The sequence below is a fragment of the Lycorma delicatula genome, chromosome 9 (genome assembly GCF_047948215.1).
Source record: "Lycorma delicatula isolate Av1 chromosome 9, ASM4794821v1, whole genome shotgun sequence".
In the NCBI taxonomy this organism is placed as follows: domain Eukaryota; kingdom Metazoa; phylum Arthropoda; class Insecta; order Hemiptera; family Fulgoridae; genus Lycorma; species Lycorma delicatula.
This window is the reverse complement of record NC_134463.1, coordinates 66,632,926-66,659,865: the sequence shown is the minus strand read 5'-3', so window position 1 is coordinate 66,659,865 and position 26,940 is coordinate 66,632,926. Positions and strand designations below refer to the sequence as shown.

Here is a 26,940-nt window from a genome sequence, read left to right as displayed (position 1 = left end):
TCTAGAAATTTTAGCTTTCCTCTTCAAAAAAAGTATTTTCTATGCTCCGTTTCCATAGAAAATTAATTAAAATAAATATCTTTCTCTTCTGTCCTATTCGTCTTAAGATCTCTTCATTTTGAATTTTATCGAGCTACCAGGCTTTTATCAATCCTCCAATAACACCAAATTTCAGTAGTCTCTCTTCTTTTCTGTTCTTCTTATTATTCATGTTTTTAAATGGCATAAAGCATAAAACTGCATATAAATATTTCTTTTTAACTCTTATATTTATTGTATATTTGATATTTTTTCTTTGTAAATCAGAGTTCTTTTCTATATAAAATCTCTCTTTCTTGTGCTAATTTTTTTTTTATATCTACATTACATTGTTTATCCTTTATGATTTTGTTACCTAAATAACAACACTTCTGGTATATTACGTACCTCCGTAATTATTACCTAATTTTCCTCCTGTCTATCACATTTTATTACCTTTGTTTCAGGCTGAAAAATAAATCAATGCTATTCAGTTTTTCCTTAATCATCTTCAGTTTCTGCCTCTCTTTTACAGTTTAGCATCCGGAACCACTGTAAGATATTACTTAAGAGGATGATATGTAAATGAAGTGTAGTCTTGTACAGTCTCAGATATATGGTTAATTGAAACCTAACCACCAGAGAACACCGGTATCCACGATCTAGTATTCAAATCCGTATAAAACTAACTGCCTTTACTAGGATTTGAATCTTAAAACTCTCGACTTCAAAATTAGTTGATTTACAATGACAAGTTCACTACTAGATCAACCCAGTGGGTTTCAGTTTCTGCCTCAATTAATCTAAACTATTCATTTTGTTTTTCTTAGATAACTACATCACTCTCAAATTTGTCTTTCAATTTCAGTATTTCTTCTTCTATTTACAAGTTGAAAAGTAATATGGCAGATTACGTCTTGTCTTGCTCCTTTTTGAAACACGACTTTTTTATCCTACATTTTCTACTCTTATAATTGTTCCCTGATCATTCGTGTAGATTTTTTATATAAATTTTTATTAATTATATTTCATTCCAATTTGATTTAAAATGTTAAACGTTTATTTTCTTTATAAATTATTAAATGCCATGCAAATTGTTTTATTCCTTAAAAACTAGTCTTCTTAACTAATCTGAAAGCCAGATCGCAGAATGCTCTCTTGTACTCATGTTATTTCTAAAATAGAACTGGTTTAAATCTAATACATCTGTTATTTATTTTTATTTATAACTATTAATTAGGATGATTACGAATTAAATAGAATATATAATCCTACTTAAATGAATAAATATAATTCAGTTGTCTATATCTGCAAAATGTTTAACATATTAATCCATAATTTATTTTGTACATAAAATTTTATTTATCTTATAAATGTAGATATTGAACTTAAATAAATATACGTAACAATTGTAATGTAATTATAAGTCATGACTAGGATATATTTGTATATCTTAATATTATTAAATAATATTCAGATAAAAATTGCATAATTAAAATATTCTATGTAAGAATTATTTTAATTGTTTATGAGTAATTGCTACATCAACAACAAATTAATACTAATTGATTTATCTAAATCAAATCATAAAAGTTATTTACATAAATAATATATATTTTATGTTTTTTCTTCTAATAATAATTTTAAAATATTGTTTTTTAACCTTTTTTTTTATTTACAATCAATTACACTTTTCTTAGGAAGCAAATTATTTCAGATTGAGTATACACACATTAAAAAGGAATCCCTATTGAAATTCCTAAAATATTATGTACTAGTAATATATAGAACTTCTAAGGGTAGAACGCATTACGTATACAACGTAGTTTTGAAGAACTGTTGTGTGAGTACTGTAATAGAAAACAATAACAAAAATCAGAAAATAACAGATTGATGAAACACTTAGAAAAGAAAAAATATCCCCGTTCGGCACGCCGGAACGGGGAGGTAGATTTCACCGGTGCTAAGTAGGAGATAAAAAAAAATGTCCACCTTAACGTTAAGAAAAACGTCAAATTTACTCAATACGACAGTGGTTGCATGTGAAAAAAGTTTCACGCGTTTAGCAAACGACAAGCCTCATCTTCTTACAATTCCAGCAATATTTTGGTCATCCCTTGTCGTAAGGGTTAATCATATCAAAAATTGTTTCTAATAAAAGTTTTAGGTAATGTTTAGAGGACTAACGACCACTTTAAACGATTAGATACTGTGCCTATTAAGGAAGGTGTGATTTTTTTCAGAATTCCATTTTTTCCACCCCGTAAGCCAATGGTTAGTGTTATCAAAACACTTTAACACCCAGTTTTAGGCCTTTATCCAACGAATAGTAGGAAGTTTAAACAAATTCGATATTTTACTTAATAAGAAAGTTATAGCGATATTTTGTTTTTTTCGAAAAAGCCAACCCATTTCCACTCTCATGGTCCGATTTTGGCCATTAACGAAATCGACCGAGATTTTAGGACAAGTTATTTTTAAGGAACAATTTAATAGTGGTTAGCGGAAAATTACGGTAGTTATCGTGTCCACAAGAAAGTGAAACATATATATATATATATAATTTTTTTGAGCTGACGGTGGTTTTGAGGTCTTGGGGATGTGAAACGCGAAGATATGTCGAAATTTTCCGGAAGTCGAATCGTGGTACTCATTACAATAGGTAGCTTCCTTATGAAATCTACCTAAAAGAAGTAATTTATTTTTTTAGTACAATAGAATTAATTGTTAATTTAATTTCATAACGTATATTATGCTTTTAGTTTTAAAAAGAATACATTGATGGAAAGTAAAAATAAAAACACAAAAATTTTTTTAGGACGTTTTCAGACGAAATTACTTATTTTATTTTCATTTATATATTTTTATTTTGTTCTATATATTTATCTTTACTTCCTTGTACAAAGTACAAGGATCCATTTTGACCATCCCTGAATCGGCGTGACGTCTGTACGTACGTATGTATCTCGCATAACTCAAAAACTGTTAGCTGTAGGATATTGAAATTTTGAATTTAGAACTGTTGTAACATCTAGTTATGCACCTTCCCTTTTAATTGCAATCAACTTAACCAAATGTGTCCAAAAAAGCCCAAAATCCGAAAACATTTGGATTTTGGACTTTTTCTTAACTGCAGTAATAAGCTCTGATTGAGAGCTTTTCAACGATATGTCATAAGTGGTACTTATTTTCAATGGTTCCAGAGTTATAGCTCAATAAAATTTTAATTAATGAAATATTTGGATCTTACAAGGAAGACACAGCGGTTCAAATCCAACTTCATCCTTTCTTTTTTTTTTTATTCGAATATATTGATTTATTAATGCTAGTAACCTCTGATTGTAAAAATGTTTTAAAATAAATAATAATTCAATAACAAAAAAAAAATGTATTAAAAAATATATGTATTTTAATAGGCATACAAGGAAGTCATGTGGTGTCCATATCAGATTTTTTTAAATAACTATTTCGAACTATTACTTTTAATAATCACAATGTATTGTTAAGAACTACTAGTTTTCCCATTTTAAAAATAAATACAACACAATTTTTTTTAATAAAGAAATAAACATGGTAAATTTTTTAAATAAAAATTGTTAAAAAGACGGTGTAAAAATTATTTATATTATAACATTTTATTAATAAAGCAGAATGGTAATAAAATATATATTGTAACGAGTAGAGAAGTTTCCAGAAAGAAGAAAGAGAGAGAGAGAATGAAGAAAGAAAAATTGATAAGAGACGACTAAGGGATTCTTTCTAGAAAAGGACTTATAGAAAAGCGTAGAAGGTGCGGAAAATTACGCTTTAACAAACAAAAAGACGGTCGGATATTGGTACTACAGGGAAATATAAATACTCCCGGCGACCAGCGGAGTGATAGACTGAAGGGAATCACGCCGCGAGTACGAACCTCATATGCGCCTTGTCTTCCACGATCATCTCGATTCCCCTCTGAGGGGAGAAGATCCCACCTCGTAGCGTGTCCGGTCGCTACACCACCCCCTCCGTTCCTAGCCAGTAGTGGCTTTAACGGAGGACATCTTCTCGCCCTCAAACTGATTGTGCCACACAGCTTTCAGTCCAGGCCCCGCAGAGATGCCACCGATGCAGATGCCCCGAGGGATATCTACATCGGTAAAAATTCACCCCGAGATAGATTTACGTGTTTATGCCTTCAGAATGAAGACAACGGACACCTGCAGCTACCACGTCGCCCTCAGGAACTAAGCTAGAAACCTAACCGCGGAAAGAAGACCCCGCGCCTAGATCCAACTATTAAAGAGCCACTTTCTGAATGTCTCAGATCCGTACTAACAACCTCAACTGTCTTCCACGATCAGCCCCGGTCAATTATATCTCACTGGTCTAAAGGACCGGAAGGGCGAATAACAACTCCGTCCATAAATAAAACAACATTTATAACCGCTAGTTAATAAATAATGACCCGAACGATAAACGAAAGACACAGCAGCAAGGGACATTCGTCCAGCCCCTGCGCTTAGTAGGGAGATAATAAACTCCCGCTATCCTTATATTCCGTTCTGGAGTGACAGTTTTTCAGGTTCAAATTAATATGCGACAAAAACGATCACGGTATGCGGAAGGGTTTGAAGTAAGTATTTGGTAACAAACGAGTGAAGAGTGCGTCACGAGTACTGAATTTTGGACAGTGGTTGAAAACAAGAAGCTGTTCAGAGTTATTTGTAAATAAGAGTGAAAGTCCCAGTATTCTATTCATTCATTAATTGTAGGTTAGTTCTTTTGTAAACAGGAAATCTTGCAATGAGTTAATTTTTGATTTTTCGATTGTTATTTTACTTTTAATTCTGTATAAATTATTATAAAGTTTTTAGTAAATCGGAATTGTATTTTGGTTTTTATTAAATCAGATGAGTGGATAAAGTGACAAATAAAGAGGTATTGCGGCAAATAGATGAAGAAAGAATCATTTGGAAAAATATAGTTAAAAGAAGAGACAGACTTATAGGCCACATACTAAGGCATCCTGGAATAGTCGCTTTAATATTGGAAGACCAGGTAGAAGGAAAAAATTGTGTAGGCAGGTCACATTTGGAATATGTAAAACAAATTGTTAGGGATGTAGGATGTAGAGGGTATACTGGAATGAAACGACTAGCACTAGATAGGGAATCTTGGAGAGCTGCATCAACCCAGTCAAATGACTGAAGACAAAAAAAAAAGAATTAAATTAATTTTGCATTCAATTTAAATTACTATTTTGTACATTATAAATATTTTAAGAGTAATAAACTGTACTTGTAACAAAGTTTTACGTGTGCTATTTCACAATACCCCTGACGAACCTTGAGGACCTTGAACACGCGACTATATGTACTTTTTTTCGATTAATCCAAAATAAAATGAGTTTTTAATTTAATATAAATATTTAAAATAAATTACGAAGGTCGTGCAATAATTAAAGAGACAAATGACTGTAGAAAAATAATTATTTATTCAGTGACAATGAAACTAAGTGCTACTTTACAACTTAATCCCCGGCTACGTTTAGATACTTGTCCCACCTTTCTGTGAGCTTTCTTATCCCAGTATTAAAAAATCTGATGTGAACACCACATGACTTCCTTGTACGCCTATTAAATTACATGTACACATTTTTTGCTGTACTTCATTTAAACTTATTTGATTTGAAAGTGAGATACAATTCTTTAAAAAAATGGACAGTTACACAATTACACTGTCGTGGACACCACATTTTTTTGTGGTATCGGCATTTTATATTAGTTTATATATTAATTTTGTTTCACGTCGCTCAAGTAGTTATGTGGTGTAAGTGAAAACGTGTCGGATCTGTAACCATAGACACATTGGTTTGAATCCGGTATAAATTTTATACATATATTTTTTTTAACCTTTTTTTAATTTAAATATATTGATTTATTAATAATTAACCATTGTAAAAAAATTTGAATTAAAATGTAAAGTACACAAATCTTAACTTCTGATTTAAAAAAAAAATTTTTTGTTATTATAGAATTATTATTTATTGTAATTTTTTTTTACAATCATAGGTTAATAATTATTAATAAAACAATATACTAGTATTTAAATTAAAAAGAAAGTATATATGTAGTCGGATTCGAACCGATGTGCCTTTCGAGAATCCAGTTAATTCATTTCATTAATTAAAATTCCATTTGGCTATAACTCTGGAACCAGTGAAAATAAGTACCATTTATGATATATTGTTGGAAAGCTCTCGCTGAGGTTTTTTGCAGTTAAGAAAAAGTCCAAAATCCAAATGTTTTTGAATTATGGGCTTTTTTTGGACACCTTTGGTTCAGTCGATTGCAATCAAAAGGGGAGGTGGTGCACAACTAGATGTTACAACAGTCCTAATTCCAAAATTTTACCATCCTACGGCTAATTTTTTTTGAGTTATACGACATACACATGTACTTACGCTGAAACTAGTCAAAATGGGTTCACGGATGGTCAAAATGGATATTTCCATTGAAATCTGAAAACCGAAATTTTTCGTGATTACAATACTTCCTTTAGTTCGTACAAAGAAGTAAAAATTGTTTACCTCGGTGCCTGAACCATTATTGTACCGCATATTTTACTCGCTTATTGTTGCCGAACTCTATGTTTCGCCGACTGAGAACCACGTGAAGCAACATTTATTTCTCTTTCTTTTAAACGTTTTATTTTCTGATATTCTAATTAAAATCTTTTCACTTTGTTTTTACCTTCTCTTTCTTTTGACTAGACGTTTTTGGTTTCTTTTTTCTGCTTCTCTTGGAAATCCTTAAAATCTCAGTTTTCTGAAGGTTGTTCTATCTTATATTATTTCTTTTAGGTCTTTTTTGAACCGCATAGGTCCATTGATTTCAGTTCTTTTTTTAGAAAATGTAAAGATTTGTTTCGTGAGCCTGTTATCATTCATACTCATAAGGTGGTCGAAGAATTTATCTAATTTTTTTTTATGGAATCAAACATTTTCTCAGTTTCATTGTATTTGTAAAAATCTTTATTACTTCTGAATTTGTATTTATAACAATTTATTAAAACTAAAACAATTCTATTTATTTTCATTAAACAATTTTTTGAAAATAAAAAAGTATCATGACAACAAAATCAGAAAACTACTCATTAAAATAAACTATCCGATGTACTTTTTGATTAGTAAACGATATTGATGAGGTTTTATACTTAAAATTAAATTCTTTATATCTCGTATTTTGATTTTTATTAATGTAATGTTACATAATTTTTTCTAATTAATCTTTTAGAAAATGTGTATCTAAATTTGGTAAAGTATGTAACTTAATCAATACTTCTTTATGACCTTAAAATGAACTAATTTTCTTTGAAAAGACATTAATTGTGATAATCGCTATGAAAAATGTTTTAATTTTTTACATGTCATCCTTCGTCTTTTGATGATATCGATACGTATATTAATTATCATTTTTATCCAATTACATTGTATTATACGGTATTAAATAATGTTACGTGAACTTCTCTAGATGTGTTATGAATTAGAAGTGAAGAAATATCCCGAGGCTACTACAAATTCCGTACGTACTACATATTGAGTTTTTTTATCTATAAGAATAAAAATGTGATCTAAGCTAAGTAGATTTGTGACCTTGGCATTCTACGAGAACCACAACAGCAGCCATTACAATAAATATGTTGGCACAGTCGTGAGGACAAATAGAATTTTGGTTTTACATCTGTAGCTCCACGTGCAGGAAGGAAATCCGAAGATTGAATCAGGTAAACTTCAGAAAGAAAAAGAACATATGTTCTCTCATCATCTCTAATTATTTCAATTAGATAAATGAAATAAAATATTCCTTTTAATTTAGAACTGTATTCAGCAGTTTACCAAGCTATTATTATTTCTGTATTACAAATAAAAAGTTTAATGGTTTTTTTTTTCTTAAACGTGTGAAAATACATAATTTTTCAAAAGTTGTACATAAAAGTTATGTTCTGATACATACAATAAACTAGTTTAAGAAATTTTTTTGAAGGTTGAAAAAACGTGATATTATTCTCTGAATGATGGTAACAAACAAAAATACAGAATATATGTACATTATGTAGTCGGGCAGGCTAACAAAAAATCAAATAATTCTAGTAAAGGCTTTTATACGGATTTGAATACTAGATCGTTGATACCGGTGTTCTTTGGTGGTTGGGTTTCAATTAATCACATATTTCAGGAATGGTCGATTTGAGACTGTAAACTTCATTTACATTCATACATATCATCCTCTAAACCTTACGGTGGTTCCGGAGGCTAAACAGAAAAAAGAAAGAAAAGGCTAATAAAAAAAAGGCCCGAATTTCAGATGTTGTAATTTTTGTATTACAGTAAGAAAATAATTTCAGTACAATAATTGAAGTTGAAAATATCGGTTTAAAAAAAAAACTGAATTTTAAGTATCAATAATTTAATGCTAAATTCTAAAACTACCTGAAGTTTTATAAAGTTAAAAGTCTGTATTTTAAATAATTTTTTTGTTGAAATTAAAAAGCTTGGAAATTTCTCGGCCTTTGTGAAAACACAAATGATAACACAATGTCAGCTGTACGAGCCGAATATATATATATATATATTTATTTATTTATTTATTTATTTCGGCAAATAAAGACATTTAAAATAATATAATTTTATCCTCTCAAGTTTTGGATAATCGCAAACATTTCACTTGAGGTCATAAACATCGTTTTAACATCTGTGTTGATAAAAAAAATTAACAAAACTGTCAGGTTTTAAATAAAATTTTTCACCGCGATTTATAAACTTTTATTTACGTATTTATTATTTAATGAAAAGATATTATTATTATTATAACAAAAATATTATACAGTATACATATTTTTAAATCATTTGTGGTAGCCAAGAATATTTCTTACCTATCTTGATAACAGGCCTGTAACAATAATTACTATGTTTAAATATATTATGCAACAATAGTAATTTAACTTATTACCATTATTTAGTAAAATAAACTTATTTATCTGTCACAACTAACATAGTATATATTTACATTTGTTATGTAATTCATATTGATTTTTAAAAATGAGTTTTTCAGAGGTTAATTTTAATTAAATACTACAATTTCTATAATTATAAAATTTATTCTTTAAATTTTTATGAATTTAGCATTTTAAAATTTACTTCACACAACAGGATAAAGAAAGATTAAAAAAATGTATTTTTTTTATTTATTTTCTTTTTTAAGTTACTAATCAGGTATTTCCAAGTATTTAAACATTTAAAAGGGACTTTTAAATGTTTATATGTCCAAGCATTTTACATTTAAAAGGCTGTTTTAAATATTTAGATGCTTGGACATGTTTAAAAACATTTAACAACAATCTAAATATGTAACAACATATTTATTTAGGTTTCAATAATTTAAATTTTAAATACCCTCCCAAATATATTTCCTGCTGGATATAAATATTTCGAATGAAAAATAAAAATATACCTTATTTTTAAAAATACTTCCCTATTTTAAGCACTAAAAATAAATTTTATAAAACCCCATTTTCTAATGGATCCCAATATTTAAAAAAATGTTCCCTCTAGATTTTATATCGCGGAATTAAGAGATTTTCGTAGTTATTGTATATTTACGAGCAAATGGATTGCTTTCAATTTTATTTGAATCATTATTAATACGACTATATAAAGCTTATAATAATAGTAATTTCATATATATATATATATATATTTGCACTGAAAAGGAAAAAAATAATTTTTCCACTGTGCTCTCAATACAATCTTTAACTTATTTTTTGAAGTTGGTGGCAAATTCAAACAAATGTCGTAATCCGTATCTTGTGTACTCATAATTTATTGCAAAGTTGGCAGCGACTTTATAGAATTAAGTATATTTTTCCTTTTTTTGCAATTCTTTTTAATTTAATTTTTTTGTCGGTTCGTTTTTTTAAAGTTTTCATTTTACTTTTATAACTTCGTTGAAGGTGAATAATGTACAGGCCTACAAAACAGATTGTTCACAAGAGAAACTAATGTTGTCTTGAAATTAAACAAGATAATTTTTACCCATTAGTTTTTTGAATTGATCTAACAATTAAACAATGGAACGTGACCTCTGTTAACAAGCCAGTGAAAGACATATGTGTTTATAGGGAATAGGTCAAGCAAGTATCAAGTAATCAGGAGTGCAGTGGTGCTGGAATGCTGTACCACATTTTGAGAGAAAAAAAAATTGTCCTTTCACTTAAAATTTTTTTAAATTAAAGTCTGGCTTATTTTTTAATTTAACATTACAAATTCATCATTATCATATCTCCTAATGAAATACATTACCACTTCCTTAAATTCTACATAATGAAGGAGACTGCTGTTGCCTAGACTTATATAAGCGAACATTGATAAAATAATTTGCTAAAGATCTAATTCATGAAAAAACGTTAGACATTTAATACAAAAAAGATAAAGTTTTCTGCTTATCAAGGTAACATGTATGTTTTTCACAAAATCTCATGTACCCTGCTGCCTTTCTATTCTTGTAATCTGCTGTAATACAAAATCAAACATTCTGGAACTGGAAATTTTATGAGTGCAGCCTTGTGAGTAATCTAAGGCACATATTCAATACAGAAGCTTTCCAAAGATCATAAATACACATTCTACAGACTAGATGGGTTTTTCAACCAATACTCTTTCTAATGATATAGCCACTGGGTAATGATGTGGGATCATTCTGTATTGCTAAAAAAAAATTTATCCAAATTGTTACACTTTGTAAAGGTTATGCTCAGATGAACTAAAACAAAAAAAATAAAGTTCAATTGAGAAATTCCTTCTTTTTGAAATATGTTAATAATGAAGTCAACATGTATAAAAGAGTTATGTGAAAAAATAATAATAATACAAAAGTAACATGAGCTGGCAATTGCATTGTTAAACTTTGTGTGACACATAGTTCTAAGAATAACAAATAAAAAGTAATTTTACACTTTCAGTGACAGAAAATACTATTTATTAATGAATTTTTATTTACAGCTGTTTTTGAAACTTCTATTGGACTCTGATATATGAGTTATAATTGTTTAATTTAAAAATTAATTATTTTTTTAATTTTTTTTTTTTTAAAACAATAATATTTCAATAGAAATAATATTTTTAATGAGTACAACACCATGCTCACTTCCCATAGGCTTGCATTAATCCAGCTAAGTTGGTAATTACTAGACAGAATATGGTTCTCATTAGAAAAGACATAATCTATTGTTCAGGATAAACTGTTAAATATAGTTCACCTCTACTATACAGTTTCAGGAATAATACAGTGAATCTGAAATTTGATTTGTAGGTCTATAATGCCATCTTTGAAATTCACATCAACTTTTCTTGTGATTTATACACCGCCAATAAAAGTTAACTTTTCGGAAACCGACTGTTAACATTAATTATGAAAAAAGTACATCTAACAACCCCATACAACAGTTGAACTTTACTACAAACCTACTTTACTGATCAGAGTATATAAAATCTCCAATATAAAAAATTAAATAAAGAAAACAATGGAAAATCACATATAAAAAGATAAAAGAAAAAGATTAACAATACAATATATGCACACAGTGTTTTATTGATTTTAATTATGCTATACATTTAATGCTTTGAACATAATTTACATCCTGTTTAATGTAAAAATACATCATAGGATTGTAACCTTTTTGAATGAGATAAAAATAATTTATCATCATTTTTAAATTGTGATTATATAGAGCAGGGCTACCTATAATTTGGATAATTTATTTGCCCCAGAACTAGGATATTAATATCCAATATCACAACTGCATCTACACTAGGGAATTTTAAACAAATTAATGCACTATTTAAAATATTTTAAATACAATTCAAATAAAGCTTTGTTTCAACAGGAAATGTATTTTTATGATCTTTGTTTTTACTGACTTTTTGCAATTCATGTAAATTTACATGAATTTAATTTGTTAGACTAATTATAAAATTAATTTCTGAAAATATTGATGGAAGCATTATATGTTTGGTCAACTATGATGTAATGATGTAATATGATCCAGATGCATCACACAAAAAAGCTAATGGATGTTTATCTATTGCTATGGATTGGTTGGAATGACAAAAAGAATACAGTTTTTCACAGATTCTTTGTTTAAAATGGGTATACGATTTTTCAGCTCATAAATGAAGATCAATAATAAAGCAAATACATATTACATATTATTTTTTAAGACAAAGTATTATTTAAAGTATATTTTGATTAACTCTCACTAAAAAGTTTATTCTATTAATGTACTATAATCTTTATATATATATTTTTTTTTGTAATTTTTAAAAAGATATTTTTTTTATAAAGCAAAGTAACTTAACTCAATATCTCTTCAATACATTTTTTGTAAATTTTCTTATAATTTGTTAAATGCCTTTTTTTGTTAACAATAAGGTAATAAATTTTTATTTTTTCAGAATTTTTTGATAATATAAAAAAAATTACTTACTAAAAATGAAGGAAAAAACAAAACTGAATAGCAGCATGTTCACAGAATAACAATTAAACTAACAATGAATTAGGTTATTGTATGAGGCTGTCTGTGAACTAAACTGTATTATGATTAATAATGATCATGAATTTCAGAGCACGGAGAATGACGTATGGAATTAGCTCCTTCTTTGCCAGTTCAATGGACTAATCCCTCTCTTTGACTACAAGATTTTATAATACATCTGTTTACTTCTAACTGAGCTCATTTTTCATTACAATAAATGGACAGGATGATGCAGAATACCATAAATTTTTTCATGATTCAATAAAACAAAAATCATAAATATGAACTAAACTCCTTTTTCCCTGTATCCTTTATCTGTTTGTAGATTAATAATGTTAAACCCACAGGGTTGGTCTAGTAGTGAAATCATAAATATGAACTAAACTCCTTTTTCCCTGTATCCTTTATCTGTTTGTAGATTAATAATGTTAAACCCACAGGGTTGGTCTAGTAGTGAACTCATCATTGGAAATCAGCTGATTTCAGTGTCGAGAGTTCTAAGGTTCAAATCCTAGTAAAGGCAGTTACTTTTATATGGATTTGAATATTAGATCATGGATACCAGTGTTCTTTGGTGTTTGGGTTTCAATTAACCACACATCTCAGGAATGGTCAACCTTTCTTTCATTTTTTTCTTTTTCCTGTTTAGCCTCCGGTAGCTACCGTTTAGATAATTCTTCAGGGGATGAATGAGGATGATATGTATGAGTGTAAATGAAATGTAATTTTGTACTTTCTCAGTTCGACCATTCCTGAGATGTGTGGTTAATTGAAACCCAACCACCAAAGAACACTGGAATGGTGTTCAAAGAACAAGAAATGGTCAACCTGAGACTGTACAAAACTACACTTCTTTTAAATTCATGCATATCATCCTCTTAAGAACCACCTTATGGTGGTTCCAAATACTAAACGAAAAAAAAACAGTGTTGAATGGGTATTGTTTTGACCCATGAATTACCCATTGGTGTACCTCTAATATTTATTTATCATCGATGAGTTGTAGTTGTATGGTTTTCAAAACAAATCCTTAAGGTATACTAATTTCATTTTTCCATGTATTTTACTATTGCCAAGAAGATTTATAGTTTCAAAATTTTCATGGTTTTCTAGAATATTAGCTGTATATTTTTTCTGTTTAGTTTGTTATCAGGTTGGAATGATTTAAATAAATTTTATGATGTATAAATAATATAGCCTATATGTATCACATTACATAAATAAATTTCTTTTGTTACTTTATATTAAAATGAAACATAATTAATTATAGATATTATTGCGCAATATATAATTGTGCTTTATATTTCTCTGAATATATATTACATTTCATCATTTAGTTTTTATTAATTGATCACATAATTTTCTAATTGTCAGTTTTGTACATTCATTATGTAAATAAAAAAAGTAGTAAAGTGTGTGTGTGTATGTGTGTGCGCATGCGTGTGTATATGTGTGTTTTCTTCTTTTCTTTCACTTCAAATTTCATATTCATAATTTTTTTTCTAACTTTTTTCTTTCTCCCATCATTTTCTTGTTGATCTCTGCTTGTTTTACATCCTCTTTTTTTCGATGGTATCAATCGGGCTTCCTGATTAAGCTGTTCACTACATCAAGATCCTCTTAATGAGTCTGTTGTTGTTCATTCATTGTTTGTGCCCATAGAATGTAAGTCTGCGTTTTCTGATCATACCTGTGTTTGTCCATTTGTTCATACAATTCCCTGATTGGTCTCTTCATCCATATGCCATCTCTATGTACTGCTTCAAAAATTTTTTTAAGTATTTATTTTTCTATTTTTGTGACGTTTCATGCTCCAATTGCGGTAGTTTCTGATGCATATAATGCCTCTGGTACTTTATATATATATATAATCTATTAAAAAATTAAGTTATATAACTTTGACTCGTATTTAACATAATCAGATGTCAATCAAATCTCATCAATATACCTTCAACAATCATCAAAACATAGGCTACAACAAAAGGGTTTAGTCTAACAGTAACTGCAAAATCTATTTTTCCACACTACTTATTAATAATTTTTTTTTTTTATTTTAATATTTTATTTATTGTCGCATCAACAAAAAAAGTCATAGTGACTTTCAGTGTAATGTAACTGTACCAGTAAATGTGTAGTCTTGAACAAACTCTGACCAACCATTCCTGAAACATGTGGTTAATTGGAACCCAACCACCAAAGAACACCAGTATCCCATGATCTAGTAGTATTCAAATACAAATTAAAACAACTACCTTTATTAGAATTTGAACCTGAGAACTCTTGACTTTAAAATGGTTGATTTATGACAAGGAGTTTACAACTAGACCAACCCAGTGGATTTTTAATTTTAATAAAAGAAACATAATGTTTTTGTTTTTGATGTGTTCATGTGCTGCAGAGATTTTTAAAGGCCAAGAATGAAGTAGGTAAAAATTATACTCCATTAAAAACAAATTTTCAAACTTCTAAAAATAGATTCTGTATCTGTACGAAGTAAATGATGTATAAAATATTGATTCAAATTTAAACAGTGAATTTACATTAACTTTGTCTTTTATGTAAGTGATATGCTGATGAATTTTTAAATAATACTTAATTGTTAATACTGAATTGTATTTTTAAATGGGCATCTGAATTGTTAATTATTTTGTAGTAATTTTTTTATTTTTTATTTATTTACCTTAACATTATTTTATGTGTTTGTATTTAAATGATTAATATGAACTTTAAACACTTCTATCTTTTATCTTAAAATGTATTTTTATATTTATAGTTCATGTTATATTAATGTGATCTATATAATGTATTTTTATATTATATTTGAACCAATCAGAATAAAGATTTATTTTTTGACATCACACATTTTTTTTAAAATCTTGAAATAGAAGATGAGTAGTAACAAAAAAAAAGAATTAATTAAATATAAAGTAATTTATCATACGAAAAGTACTATAATTTCATAGCATGATATTTGTTCACATTAGTTGTACAACAAAGTGGTTGTTGTGCGACAAACAGCCCAAGGAGTATCTTGTGACTCAACAGTAGATGTTGGTAGTTCATATACTTAAAATGTGTTAAATTTAATTCCGGAGACAGTGCCGTTAATTAAATCCTAAAAATCGAAGGACACAAGTAAAATTTATACTTAATTCCATTTCCAATTTCTTCTTTCTTTTTTGTATAATTCCAGCAAAAAATTGCTGGACTTGTAACTGCTGCATTGTAGTATTGCCGATGAGTTGGATGCTTTATAATAATGGTAAAAAATCTAGAGTGATCTTGTTTATTCTACTTTTTTGTACCTACACGATTGCATTCTGTTATTCAAGTATTTCAACAAAAAAAAACATTAAAGGAAAACTGTGCTTTTTTGGTATCTTTTCATGTTACTCAATTTTACGCCTGTATGAAACGCCCAACAAATTTATAAAAATAATGCCTTGAAAAGTAATCTTTTCTCATTTTCACCGTTAATTGTGTACTTTTTGTACAATTGATTTTCCGTTTATCAGCGATTTCTCAAGTAATAATTATTTAATCGGGTTATAATTGTTTTTTAATTCCTTAAAAGTTATTTCGTTTTTCTTCAATGTATGTTTTAAAAAATGAAATTACGAAGGTTATCAGAAAAAAAGAATATATAATAAAACGAGATTACCTTTTTTATCGTTATTATGGAACGAATCATTATGCTTCAAATACATCGGCAAAAATATAACACACCTAATGTAATACTCGTACAAAGATTTTTGCGTTATTTAAGAACAACATTACTAAAAAAAAATTAACATCCTATTTTAATTCTTATTTATATATATTTTAATTTGTAATTATTAATTTCGTATTTAATTTTGTTGTTTCAATTAACGGTAATAAAATTATTTTAATCTAAGACTGGATAGGACCATCTGTCAGATTATTATAAGTCTGTACGAAGTAATAAAAATAATTAAATTTGTCAATCATATGAATTAAGATTTTTAGTTAAGAATTAATATACGAACTTATCAGATAAGTTATGTTGTTTCTAACTCATTAATAGCAACACTAAATGTCAACACAATTATGGTGTGGTTGGATTTATTTCTTAGAAAACGTTTAATCCTTTGTAAATATTAATTAATAATACAATTTAGAAACAAAATTATTTTCTGATTTAATTTAATCAAATTAAAAATAAACCAAAATATTTACGAAGAATTTGCGCCAAACATACATTATTATAAAACAAGTATCGATATGTATGACATAATTATTTTGTTTTTAAAATGGTAATATGTTTACTTACCTTTTTAAGAGATATCTTTTTCGTAAAGTATATAATGTATAATATATATTTACTGATATTTATACACAGAAGTTTAGAATTCGTTCAATAAAAATATTAAATCGTTTAGAAATTTAAACTCTTATGTAGTTGATTCCATGCCTGTAACCACGCAACTGTGCTGTCGCGTAAAAAAACTAGTTATCAGCCAGGTACACTGTAGTAGTGAGTTAGGTACGTATACTCATAGACGCTACTCTCAAACATTGGCATACAGTCCAGTGAACGAACGGTTCATTAATGACGTCTCCAGAGTAATAACCATGACGTCACGGTTAAAAAAAACGGGAACATTCTTTATTGTTTTAATTTTATACAGTTTTATAATGGTGGACCTTTTAAAATGGAGACTTATTTTGGATGTATAATCGATCCAAACTCTAAACTCAATCGAAAAAACTTTTGCTATATACATGGAATCAACAACAAATTCAAAAAATTGTATTTTTGTTTTTTTTATGAACCCTGGCATACCGGATCAATCAGAGAAAGAAATTCTGTCAGACACGTAATCGGAGTAACGACCACCGAAATAGAGAACTATAATGTAGAGAAATATTTCTCAGTATATTTGTTTTGTGATCAATTTTTAAAAAATGTAATGCATTGTCATATTTTTACAACTTCATTACTAGTACATTAATTTTGTTTTCAGATTAACTTTTTATTATATACTTGTTATATTTATTGTTCTGAACTTCCCGAATTTTTTTCTACTAAAACTACATATTATTGCCTAGTTTTCTTTGTATAATTGTCATTGTCTTAGCCATCCAAGAGCTTTGAAATTCCCTCATGACATTACTTTTCTTTAACATATTCAATATATTTATAAACGCTGCCCCTACAAAATACTGTTCCAGAAATTTAAATAGATAACATGTGAGGGAAACTGGCTTTCACAGGCAACATTTTAAGGGAAGTAGTAATAGCATTTCCAACAAAATTCTCGTTTTTTATCAAAAAAATAAAATCATATATTTTTTAAAAGTTCAAAAAGACAGACAAATCAGAAATAAAATTATATAATAATAACTATTATAGAAGATATAGAAGAACAATTGCTAACGTGTACAGGAACCAAACAGCAACAGTAATAATTGAAGAACATAAGAAAGAAGCCGTAATAAGAAAGGGAGTCCCCTTTATAAATTAAAACATAAAAGTTTTTTTATAAATAGGACTAAATGATGAAAAGCAATAAATGTATGTTAGAACTAGATTTTTAGAATCTATAATCTATAATTTTATTTCTATAATCTCTTTTTGAGACTTAAATACAGTTTTAAAATGAACCATTTATTACATCGACTACTACAACTATATATTGTAGCTATAGGATTTCAATGTTCATAGTTTCACTAAAAAGGCAATTAAAATATCATTTCTAATTTTTGCTGTTTCATTTCACTTTTCAGTAAAAATTTGTAAACTTCTACTTTAAATCCTTTTGAAGATGATTAAAAAATTGAACATATTTTGACTAATTACAATACCCAAAATGTTAAGTATTCTAGTATTACCAATTATAATATTAAAATAAAATGATCATTAGGCAATCAAAGTAATTGAATGAAAGATCAGCTTAATCAGTTTAAATTTTTATGTTACACTTCACGGGGCTTACAATACAAGCTGGTGTCAGAATCTTTTTTGAGTATATTAAAAATAAGTACTTTATGTTTATTTGTTCAGGGTTTGAATTTAGTTTTCTCGCTATTCTCTGATGAAACTAAAGATTTTATCTGTTTGTTAAATTCTAAAAATGCGCGCAACTTTCGAACAGTCAAGTGATCACAAGTATTTTTTTCATCAGTGAATTCTTCTAATTCCAACCAAAATTCGCCGTCACCTAATAGTTACCCCGCACACGATAATTGTCGAAAATAATATGAAAAAATCTTATTTTATGGTGGACTTTGGATTTACCTCATGTTCTTACGTCACACAACAGTAAAAAAAGGTTTGCTGACAGATGGCATTGTTACTAGATCGTACATACAACTATTACAATCTTTTTCAAATGCCGTCGAATTCATTTTTATGTAAATCGTTTTTTTTTTTGTTACCACACAATAAAATTTTTACCTGATTATAAAAGTTATTTAGTTATTGTTTTTAATCTGACACCCTCAATCATCCAATTATTTTATTTAAAAACCCCAAATGAAGTAATATTATAGCATTCACATTAATTAATCGACTGAAAATGTAAAGTTACAAAAATTATGTTATATTTTTCCTGAAGTGAATTAATTTTTTAGAGACAGATTAATGAAAAATCTTTTAGTTATTTGTAGATGATTTATTCTTTTTATTTGAAGGTAAGTTGTTTGTTACATAAAAGAAGTATTTCTGTTATTAGCTTGCTGTACATTGGCTCCCCTGACACGTGAATCGGTTCCGGCTACGACGATTGCTGTTGTCCATGAGGTTTCCAAGATGGCTAAAAAGAAAGATTCAGAAAAATCGTCACAAAATAGTGATAATGTCAAAAATACAAAAGCTCAACAGGGTGACGATGATGAACCCAACTTTAGCGATCCAGAGGGATACGTCGATCCGATTAGTGATGAAGGTTTGTATTTATTTTATGTTAGTGATTCGCCGCTGTGTGCCAATTACTTTTAAATTTATTAAGTATACATTTAGTACTGATTCTCCTTCTTGTTTACTGCTTAAAATTTCTTTAATAAACTTTACCGGTTGTTTACCCACGTAGTTTATAACAGCACAGATTCTGAAAAATTTTCTAGTGTAGTCACTTAAAATACAATATGGTTAAATTTGATGCCGCTAGGTTATTTCATAATCTTGATATTCTTTGATTTATTAAACAGATAAAACTAGCCTAATCACTGACTATGGTAGTAAGATCCAACGTATTTTCTTTCATTAAAATTAACACCATTCTTTCGTTAAATTTATTTTGCAGATTTTACATTTTTGTTGATCTGCATTAAAAATGAGTTGCCCTTTCGTAAGTTTTTACCTCAGTTAAATCCTTATTTCATGAAAATAAATAATATATATTTTCTGTAAAAACTTTCTTAATATGAAGCTTATAAGTTGATTTTTCTTAGAACAGTAACATTCTCAACTAATATGATAATTTTAAATATTGTTTGTTTGAAATTAGTATGTTAAGTATAGGTTTCTTTTAATTTATTTTATGTACTGCATCTTACTAATTTTGACATGGTTGATTATTCATATGGTATAGTTATTCAGTAATTATTAACCACAGCTTTCACAAATCGATTAGCATGTTGACTAGTAAATAACTTTGAAAGAATTGATTAGTAACATATTTTCTGTAAAAATTGAAACCGAATTTCAATCTGTTGAAAAGATTAATCCAATAGAAGTGGGTAAACAGTATTTGAACAATTAAATTTATTTAACATCTTGAATTTTAAGAGAATTGTATTAAGTATGACAGTTATGGTCTAGTAAAGTAAAAAATACAAACATGTTTAGGGTTAAGTATTGTGCTAGAATATTTTTAGGGTATATTGCGGTAATATAATCCTGCAAGTATAACGGGATTATATTATGACTAATTTAAATATTAATTACCTGTGAATCTTTCATTTGATTATATTGATTCTTTTAAATTAGTAATATCTGTTATTCTTTATTGGCATATGTGCTGTTAAGCAAATACTGTACCCCATGTGATTTTACATAAGCTACATCAATTTTGGAGAGTTTGTACACCTTAAGATTACTTTCATTATGTAATTTTTTATTGTTCTCTTTAGATACTTATTGGAAACAGCAGTTTTCTTCCAGTATCAAACTTTTTTTAAATTTATTTCTTCTTTGAGATATATTTTGAATTTTTATAAGTAACATGTAGTAAATACAATTATTCCATCCTTCCCATAAAAGAAAATTAAATTCAATTTTGTTTTTAATTTATGCTATAGATAGATATTGGTATGATTTTTATATTATTTTCTTTTTAGTTTAAGTAGGTTTTACTTAAACAAATACTAATGTTTGTCTGAATGTAGATTTGTTTCATTTGCTTTACAAAAACTAATTGATTCTCATCTGATTTGAAAGAATTATCTACAGTTCCCCCCACAACTCACAAAGTTAATGACCAATGGAAAATACTTTTTAATTGAATTGAAGCAGAGTATTCATTAGCAGTATTGTGCTGAATTAAGCAAAATAATCTAAACAAAGTAGTGTAACTTGTCATATTGACACATAATGGGGAAAATCCCAAAAAAACATTCTTAGTATTTATTTTTTCACTTACAGAACTCTTAGGAGATATCCTGAAGGACAAACCCCATGAAATGGATGGGTTTGAGTCTGTTATAGTTGTAGATGGTGTACCACAAGTTGGGCCTGAACGATTAGAGAAACTGCAAGGAGTTATAAATAAGATTTTCTCTAAATTTGGCAACATTATCAATGAATATTATCCTAGGCATGAAAATGGAACAACGAAAGGGTATGTTGGTTTCCTTTTTTTAGTCCACTTCTTTTTCCTGTCTATAGCCATAGTGAAAATAAAATTTAATGATTTATATGGTAGTGCTAGGTAGCAAACTTTCTTCTATTAATCTGATGATACTGATAACTTATGAAAAGAACAGAACATTCATGAGAAGTAAAGATTTTGCTTAGTGACATAATAGTGGTATATAATAGCACAACTTTAAATTAAACCTTAATTTAATTCACTGGATGTATATACACTAAAGGCAGAACCCACTCTTACCTGTAGTTTGTGTGATCAGTTCAGTGTAAGTAAAAAAAGTCATATTGTCTTATCTATATGTAAAGTACATTTTTGTCATATTACAATCAGAATATTATTATAGAGATTTGTAGAAGTGCATTCAATGTAATAAAACTGTATAAAATTAAATAATTTTAATGAAAATGTTTAGACTACATCCAAGGTGGGATGATAGGAAATTATTGTATGAAATTGTTACCATTGTTGTAATTGCCAAGTGATGTTTTCAAAAAACTTTCGTTCTTCTGAAAAATGAGTGAATGAAATTAATATTGTAACTGATGGCTTGGTGTAATTTTATTTAAAAACCAAGTAGTCAATCGGATTTCGGTGGAAAATGAACAGTCTCTTTATTAATTTTAATAAATGGTTATTTATATTTATTTTATAAATATAATTTTAACCAAACTTAACCTTCGTATCCCTAACCTTGACTAATTAACACCATAAATTTTTGAGTATTTATTTAATAAATTCAGTAATTATTGCAATTATTTATTATTTAAATAATCAAAACAAAAACACTCCTGTTAATTAGTCAAGGTTAGCGAGCGTAGGTTAAGTTTGGTTAAATTATATTTATAAAATAAATAAATATAAATAACCATTTATTAAAATTAATAAAGAGACTTTTGAATCTATGTTAAACTATATCGGCCCATTTTCCACCGAAATCTGATTGACTACTTTGTTTTTAAATAAAGCCGTAGCTGCGGTGGCGTTAATATGTAAGTACCGAATTTAGCTCTGGTTAAACATTTCTAAACAATTTTAAGACTCACTCCCACATATACCTTCACTAAAAAATCTTGGAATTTAGCACTATAGAAGTGTAACGTAACATTATTTTCAGATTAAATAATTTGATATCAGTAAATTAAGAATGACATTTGATTCAATTAAATTAAGTAAACTTAAGCTGTGGGTTTTGGTAAATATGCCATATATATTATATACATATTAAATATGGTCTGAGTCCATAATTCTACAAATACCTAATTATGTAGTTCAAAAATAATGTATATAGTAATATAGTATTATTTTATATGTATAAAATAATGTATATAGTAATAATGTATATAATGAATAATAATATATATTCATGTATTGTTACCAGCACTTTCTGAGCTCTTCTACTAGCAAAAATAAAAAAAGCTCATATAAACATGAATCTGGAATTGCTCCATTAGTGAGTTACAGCTAGTGAAAGTTTTTGTCCTGATTGTTTGGCTAAGAGTGAAAATAAAACCATATTGAAATTCTAGGAATCCAGATTAAGGGGTAAACTTGATGATTTCTTATGGTTTTTGACCAAATTGAATAAAACAGGTTTATATCCATATTTCTGGTATTTTCATAATATGTAATATAAAAAATAAAAAAAACAAAAATCTGTTGCCTAAAAATACATTTTTTATGATTGTAATAAAAAAAACTTTGTTAACTTGTTTTAACTTGTTAAATGCTGTTAACCCAATAACGGGGATTTGAAAGGTTATTCTTTTGCCACCTGTAAAATATGAACCGATCATTCTATTCATAAGCTGTTATTATTGTTGGAAAGAACAGATTTCAATCTTTAAAGTTATGTAGTTTGTATCTGTACATTGTAAAGGGAAATTTTGTTATAAAAATTTGAAGTTGCATCACTGCGGCCAACGGAGGAAGCCGGTCGTGTGTATATGCTATGAAAAACATCTCCCAATGCAACCTCGTACGTTAGCATTGTATTCAGTTTGAATCTTTTGTTTTCGTAGAGCGTAGTGACATCGGGATCATTCGGTTAGTGCTATTTCTAACAGAGTTTGTCTAGTTACAAGTGGGAGGGGGATTTTTTGTCAACGTTTACGCCAAATCTTGGGTGAAGTGAATAAAAGCCAGTATTTACTTTTACTTGCAATTATACAAGTATTTACTTGCAGTTCTGTGAATAAACAACGGTAAACCAAATACTTGACAAGTATTCTCATTAGTTGTAAAACAGGGAAGTGAATAACCTTTACTTATCAAGCATTTACTTGTAACTACACGCAATTACTGATTCTGGTCAGATTCTACTTCAAACGAGTGAATAAAATCCTGAGTTCGGAAGAGTATTCAAGTATTTACTAGTAGAATTTCAAGGTAGCTATTTAGTAACCTTATCAAACTTTCATTTAATTTTTTATACTTGGTATGGCTGCCTTTGTCAACATTCGTCAACCAAAAACTTACAAAGAAAGGCGAGCATTGAGTCCATGAAGATATGAAGAACTAATTCCTTTTACAAAAGAATCAGTTGAATTTTTGACGAACGCTTTTTTGGAAGAAAGTAATGAAAAGCGAGGAGGTGCTCTGTCATCGCAACAGAAGAAGATGGAAGTATTTTTGCGGTACTTATCAGACCCTGGATTTCAAAACTGTGTCAGTGAAGACTTCGGGATTCGCCGTTCTACAGTATGCAAAACTTACGATTACGTTCTGAATAAAATAAACCAAAATGCATCTGAGTGGATTAACTTTCCACAGAATGCTCATGAGTTAAATGAAGCCAAAAGGAAATTGAGTTCTCGTTTTAAATTGCCGAGCGTAATAGGTGCGCTGTGGATTGCACGCACTTAGAAATAAATAAACCAGCACGCTAGACTGTTACATAAACCGTAAAAAGTATCCCAGCATCAACGTTTAGGTAACATGTGATTCCACTGAAAAAATCACTAGCGTTGATGCTTCTTGGCCGGGTAGCACCCATGACAGTCGCATTTGGAAACGGAGCAGTGTTTGCCAACCCATGGCTAAATTTAATGGTATGGTATGCCTTTTGGGAGACAGTGGGTACGGAATTGGCCCGTGGTTAATAATACCTTTTAAACCAGCAGGAAGAAGTGTTCCATAAACAACATTCTAAAGAAAGAGTTGTTATTGAACGCATTTTTGGTCAACTTAAGATACGGTTCCCAATATTGGCGAATCTTGTTCGTGTAAATTGGGAAAAATTCCGAAAGTATTTGGGCTTGTTCTGTTTTACACAATGTTGAGAAACATTTAAATGATGTTAGTAGGCTGGGGTATCTTCGTGAATCCTATTTTCAATTCCTACATTGGTTGCTCCTGGTATCTGATGAAATACAGGATTTTCATGAATTTTAAGTAACTCAGAGGTTTGATTCCCATTTTAGTAATTTCACTGCTCTATTCCCACTTTTATTTTTTCAGTTTTCAGTTATTTAATTTTTTTTAGTTTTTCTACTGTAATCGACTTCCCCGCACTTTTCTGATATTCCTTCTGAATAGTGTTCCATGCTTTTTCTTTGGCAGCAATTCTTTTAGAACTCATAGACCAGTCTAAAACAACGGTGTTTTCTTTAAGAATATTTACCAAATACATTCTGCTACTTTCTAACGCAGATGGTTAGACTGGTTCTTGTACTTCGAAATTAGTCTCTTCACTACACATGATGATGTTTGCTAAAAGAATTGCATGCAAATGGTGCTGGATTGATTAAAACATGAGAAACATTTGATGTATTGACAAAAGTGTCTGAACATGATGATGTTCAGGATATGAAACTGATAAGTAAAGAGAATACTGGATAAGTGAAAGCAAAATGGGAAAACTTCTCGCAAATACTTGTTACAAGTACAAATGTTACAAGTGTTTACTTATAAGTATTAGTAAAAGGTTATTCACTTAGTCTCAAGGGTTTACTTTACTTGACCAGTATTTATTTACCAGTATAGTTTATTCACTTCACCACTTGTGTAGGCTTAGCCTTTTGTCCAAGAAGCATGTACCGTTACTCAATGTATAGAACAAAGAAAGGAGAATGAGAATAAATTGTCACTTTCTATCACTCCAGCAGGGTGGGGCTGAATTCCATCATTTCCGCATTGTTGCCAAGCGACCCCACGCGTCCCAGTCTCGCCATTCAAGCATAGTCATACAGAGTTAGTATATTATTCTTTGCGGTACGTCGCCTATTTAATAGTGTCTCTTCGTTCGGTGCATTCGCGCTTCGTAACGTCTATAATTTTTTTATATCTGTACGTAAATTTTTTTTTGCAAACGACGATTTTTTTTTAAAATTTCATTCCTTTTTTTTATGCCGTAACTTAGTAGTTTTTATTGCGTTTTTTTGCGGATAATATGGACGACGATCAGATTTTTTCCGCATTACATGAACCTCTCAGCGATTTACCGGATGACAGTGATGACGATTTGCAAGATCTAGACATCCTTATTGGGGATGACATTCGTGAATGTGATCCGTCAAAAGATCCACATTTACGCAGTTTCACCTCTGATGAGGACGAGCCAGATTTTGGTAACGACGACGTTGTCGGCCGGGAAATCGCGGTTGAAATTCATCAACCACCTGCTGAAATAGTAAGGAACCTTCCTGAATTTTTCGAAGTTCAAGAACGTCCGCCTGTGCAGAATTTGGTTGATGAAATACACAATTTAGACGAGTTTTCACGTAATTACGATAAAAATACTGACGATGAAGATTATCAGTTACGAGATTGCCTTCCTGCTACAGAGAATCCGTGGTTAGTCTGCACTAAGAGGCGTAAATATGACGTAATTAATCCTATTCCGTTTACTGGACCGACGCCTGGCGCGTATGTACATAACCCCGACGTTCCTAGTACTTCCAGTACTGCAGCCTCATGTAGCAGAGCTGGAAGACCTAAGAAACGTCGTCGTAACTTACGTGATGCGCCGATTTATATTCCGGATCCACGTATTCATAATAAGACGCCTTACGATGTATTTATCCTTTTTTTCAAGGATATCCTTGAAAAGGTTACAGAACAAACTAATCTGTTTATGCATAGCAGTAGGGAACGTGAGATGCCTGGTGGAAATGCCAATTTGCCTGATATCAGTGTTGATTCTATGAAACGTTTCTTTGCAATCTGCATCGAAATGGGTCATACAGTCAGACACAGTTTACAGGAATACTGGTCAACCGACGAGGTATCTCATATTTCGTGGTTTGGTAATACGCTCGCGCGAAATACCTTTCTTCACATTTTGAAATATTTACACTTCTCGAATGCAGATCCACCGACGCAAGAAGAAATGAGAGCTGGTGATTACGACAGACTTTGGAGGGTACGTGACATATTCGAAATTGCACGCCAAAAAAATCGCTCTCTCTGTAATCCTTTACGTGAAATCGTGGTTGACAAGGTACTGTGCGCGTTTAAGGGCCACGTCCTTTTTCGTCAGTACATTCCAAGTAAGCTTAAACGATCTGGAATAAAAGTTTAC

At 29.2% G+C, this 26,940-nt stretch overlaps 2 protein-coding genes across 5 annotated transcripts in view; one reads left to right on the top strand and one right to left on the bottom strand.

Moving 5' to 3' along the window:
* The window catches only part of LOC142330409 (multiple inositol polyphosphate phosphatase 1-like), a 90,746-nt gene extending 73,640 nt beyond the window's left edge, over nucleotides 1–17,106 (bottom strand). Inside the window, exon 1 of one of the 4 annotated variants that reach the window (XM_075375635.1) lies at nucleotides 16,883–17,106. Coding sequence is in view for 1 of the 4 variants with exons in the window: in XM_075375638.1 (XP_075231753.1) it covers nucleotides 12,544–12,580 (37 nt within the window). In the remaining 3 variants the exon portion in view is untranslated. Of the gene's footprint in view, nucleotides 1–12,543; nucleotides 12,617–16,882 lie in introns of those variants that run through there. The other 3 variants (XM_075375639.1, XM_075375636.1, XM_075375638.1) reach the window with 3 other exon arrangements.
* Nucleotides 1–26,940, top strand: part of eIF3b (eukaryotic translation initiation factor 3 subunit b) — a 121,872-nt gene that overhangs the window by 57,982 nt on the left and 36,950 nt on the right. Inside the window, exons 2-3 of the mRNA XM_075375634.1 lie at nucleotides 19,287–19,499; nucleotides 21,197–21,392. Of these exons, the coding sequence (XP_075231749.1) occupies nucleotides 19,287–19,499; nucleotides 21,197–21,392 (409 nt within the window). The remainder of the gene's footprint in view (nucleotides 1–19,286; nucleotides 19,500–21,196; nucleotides 21,393–26,940) is intronic.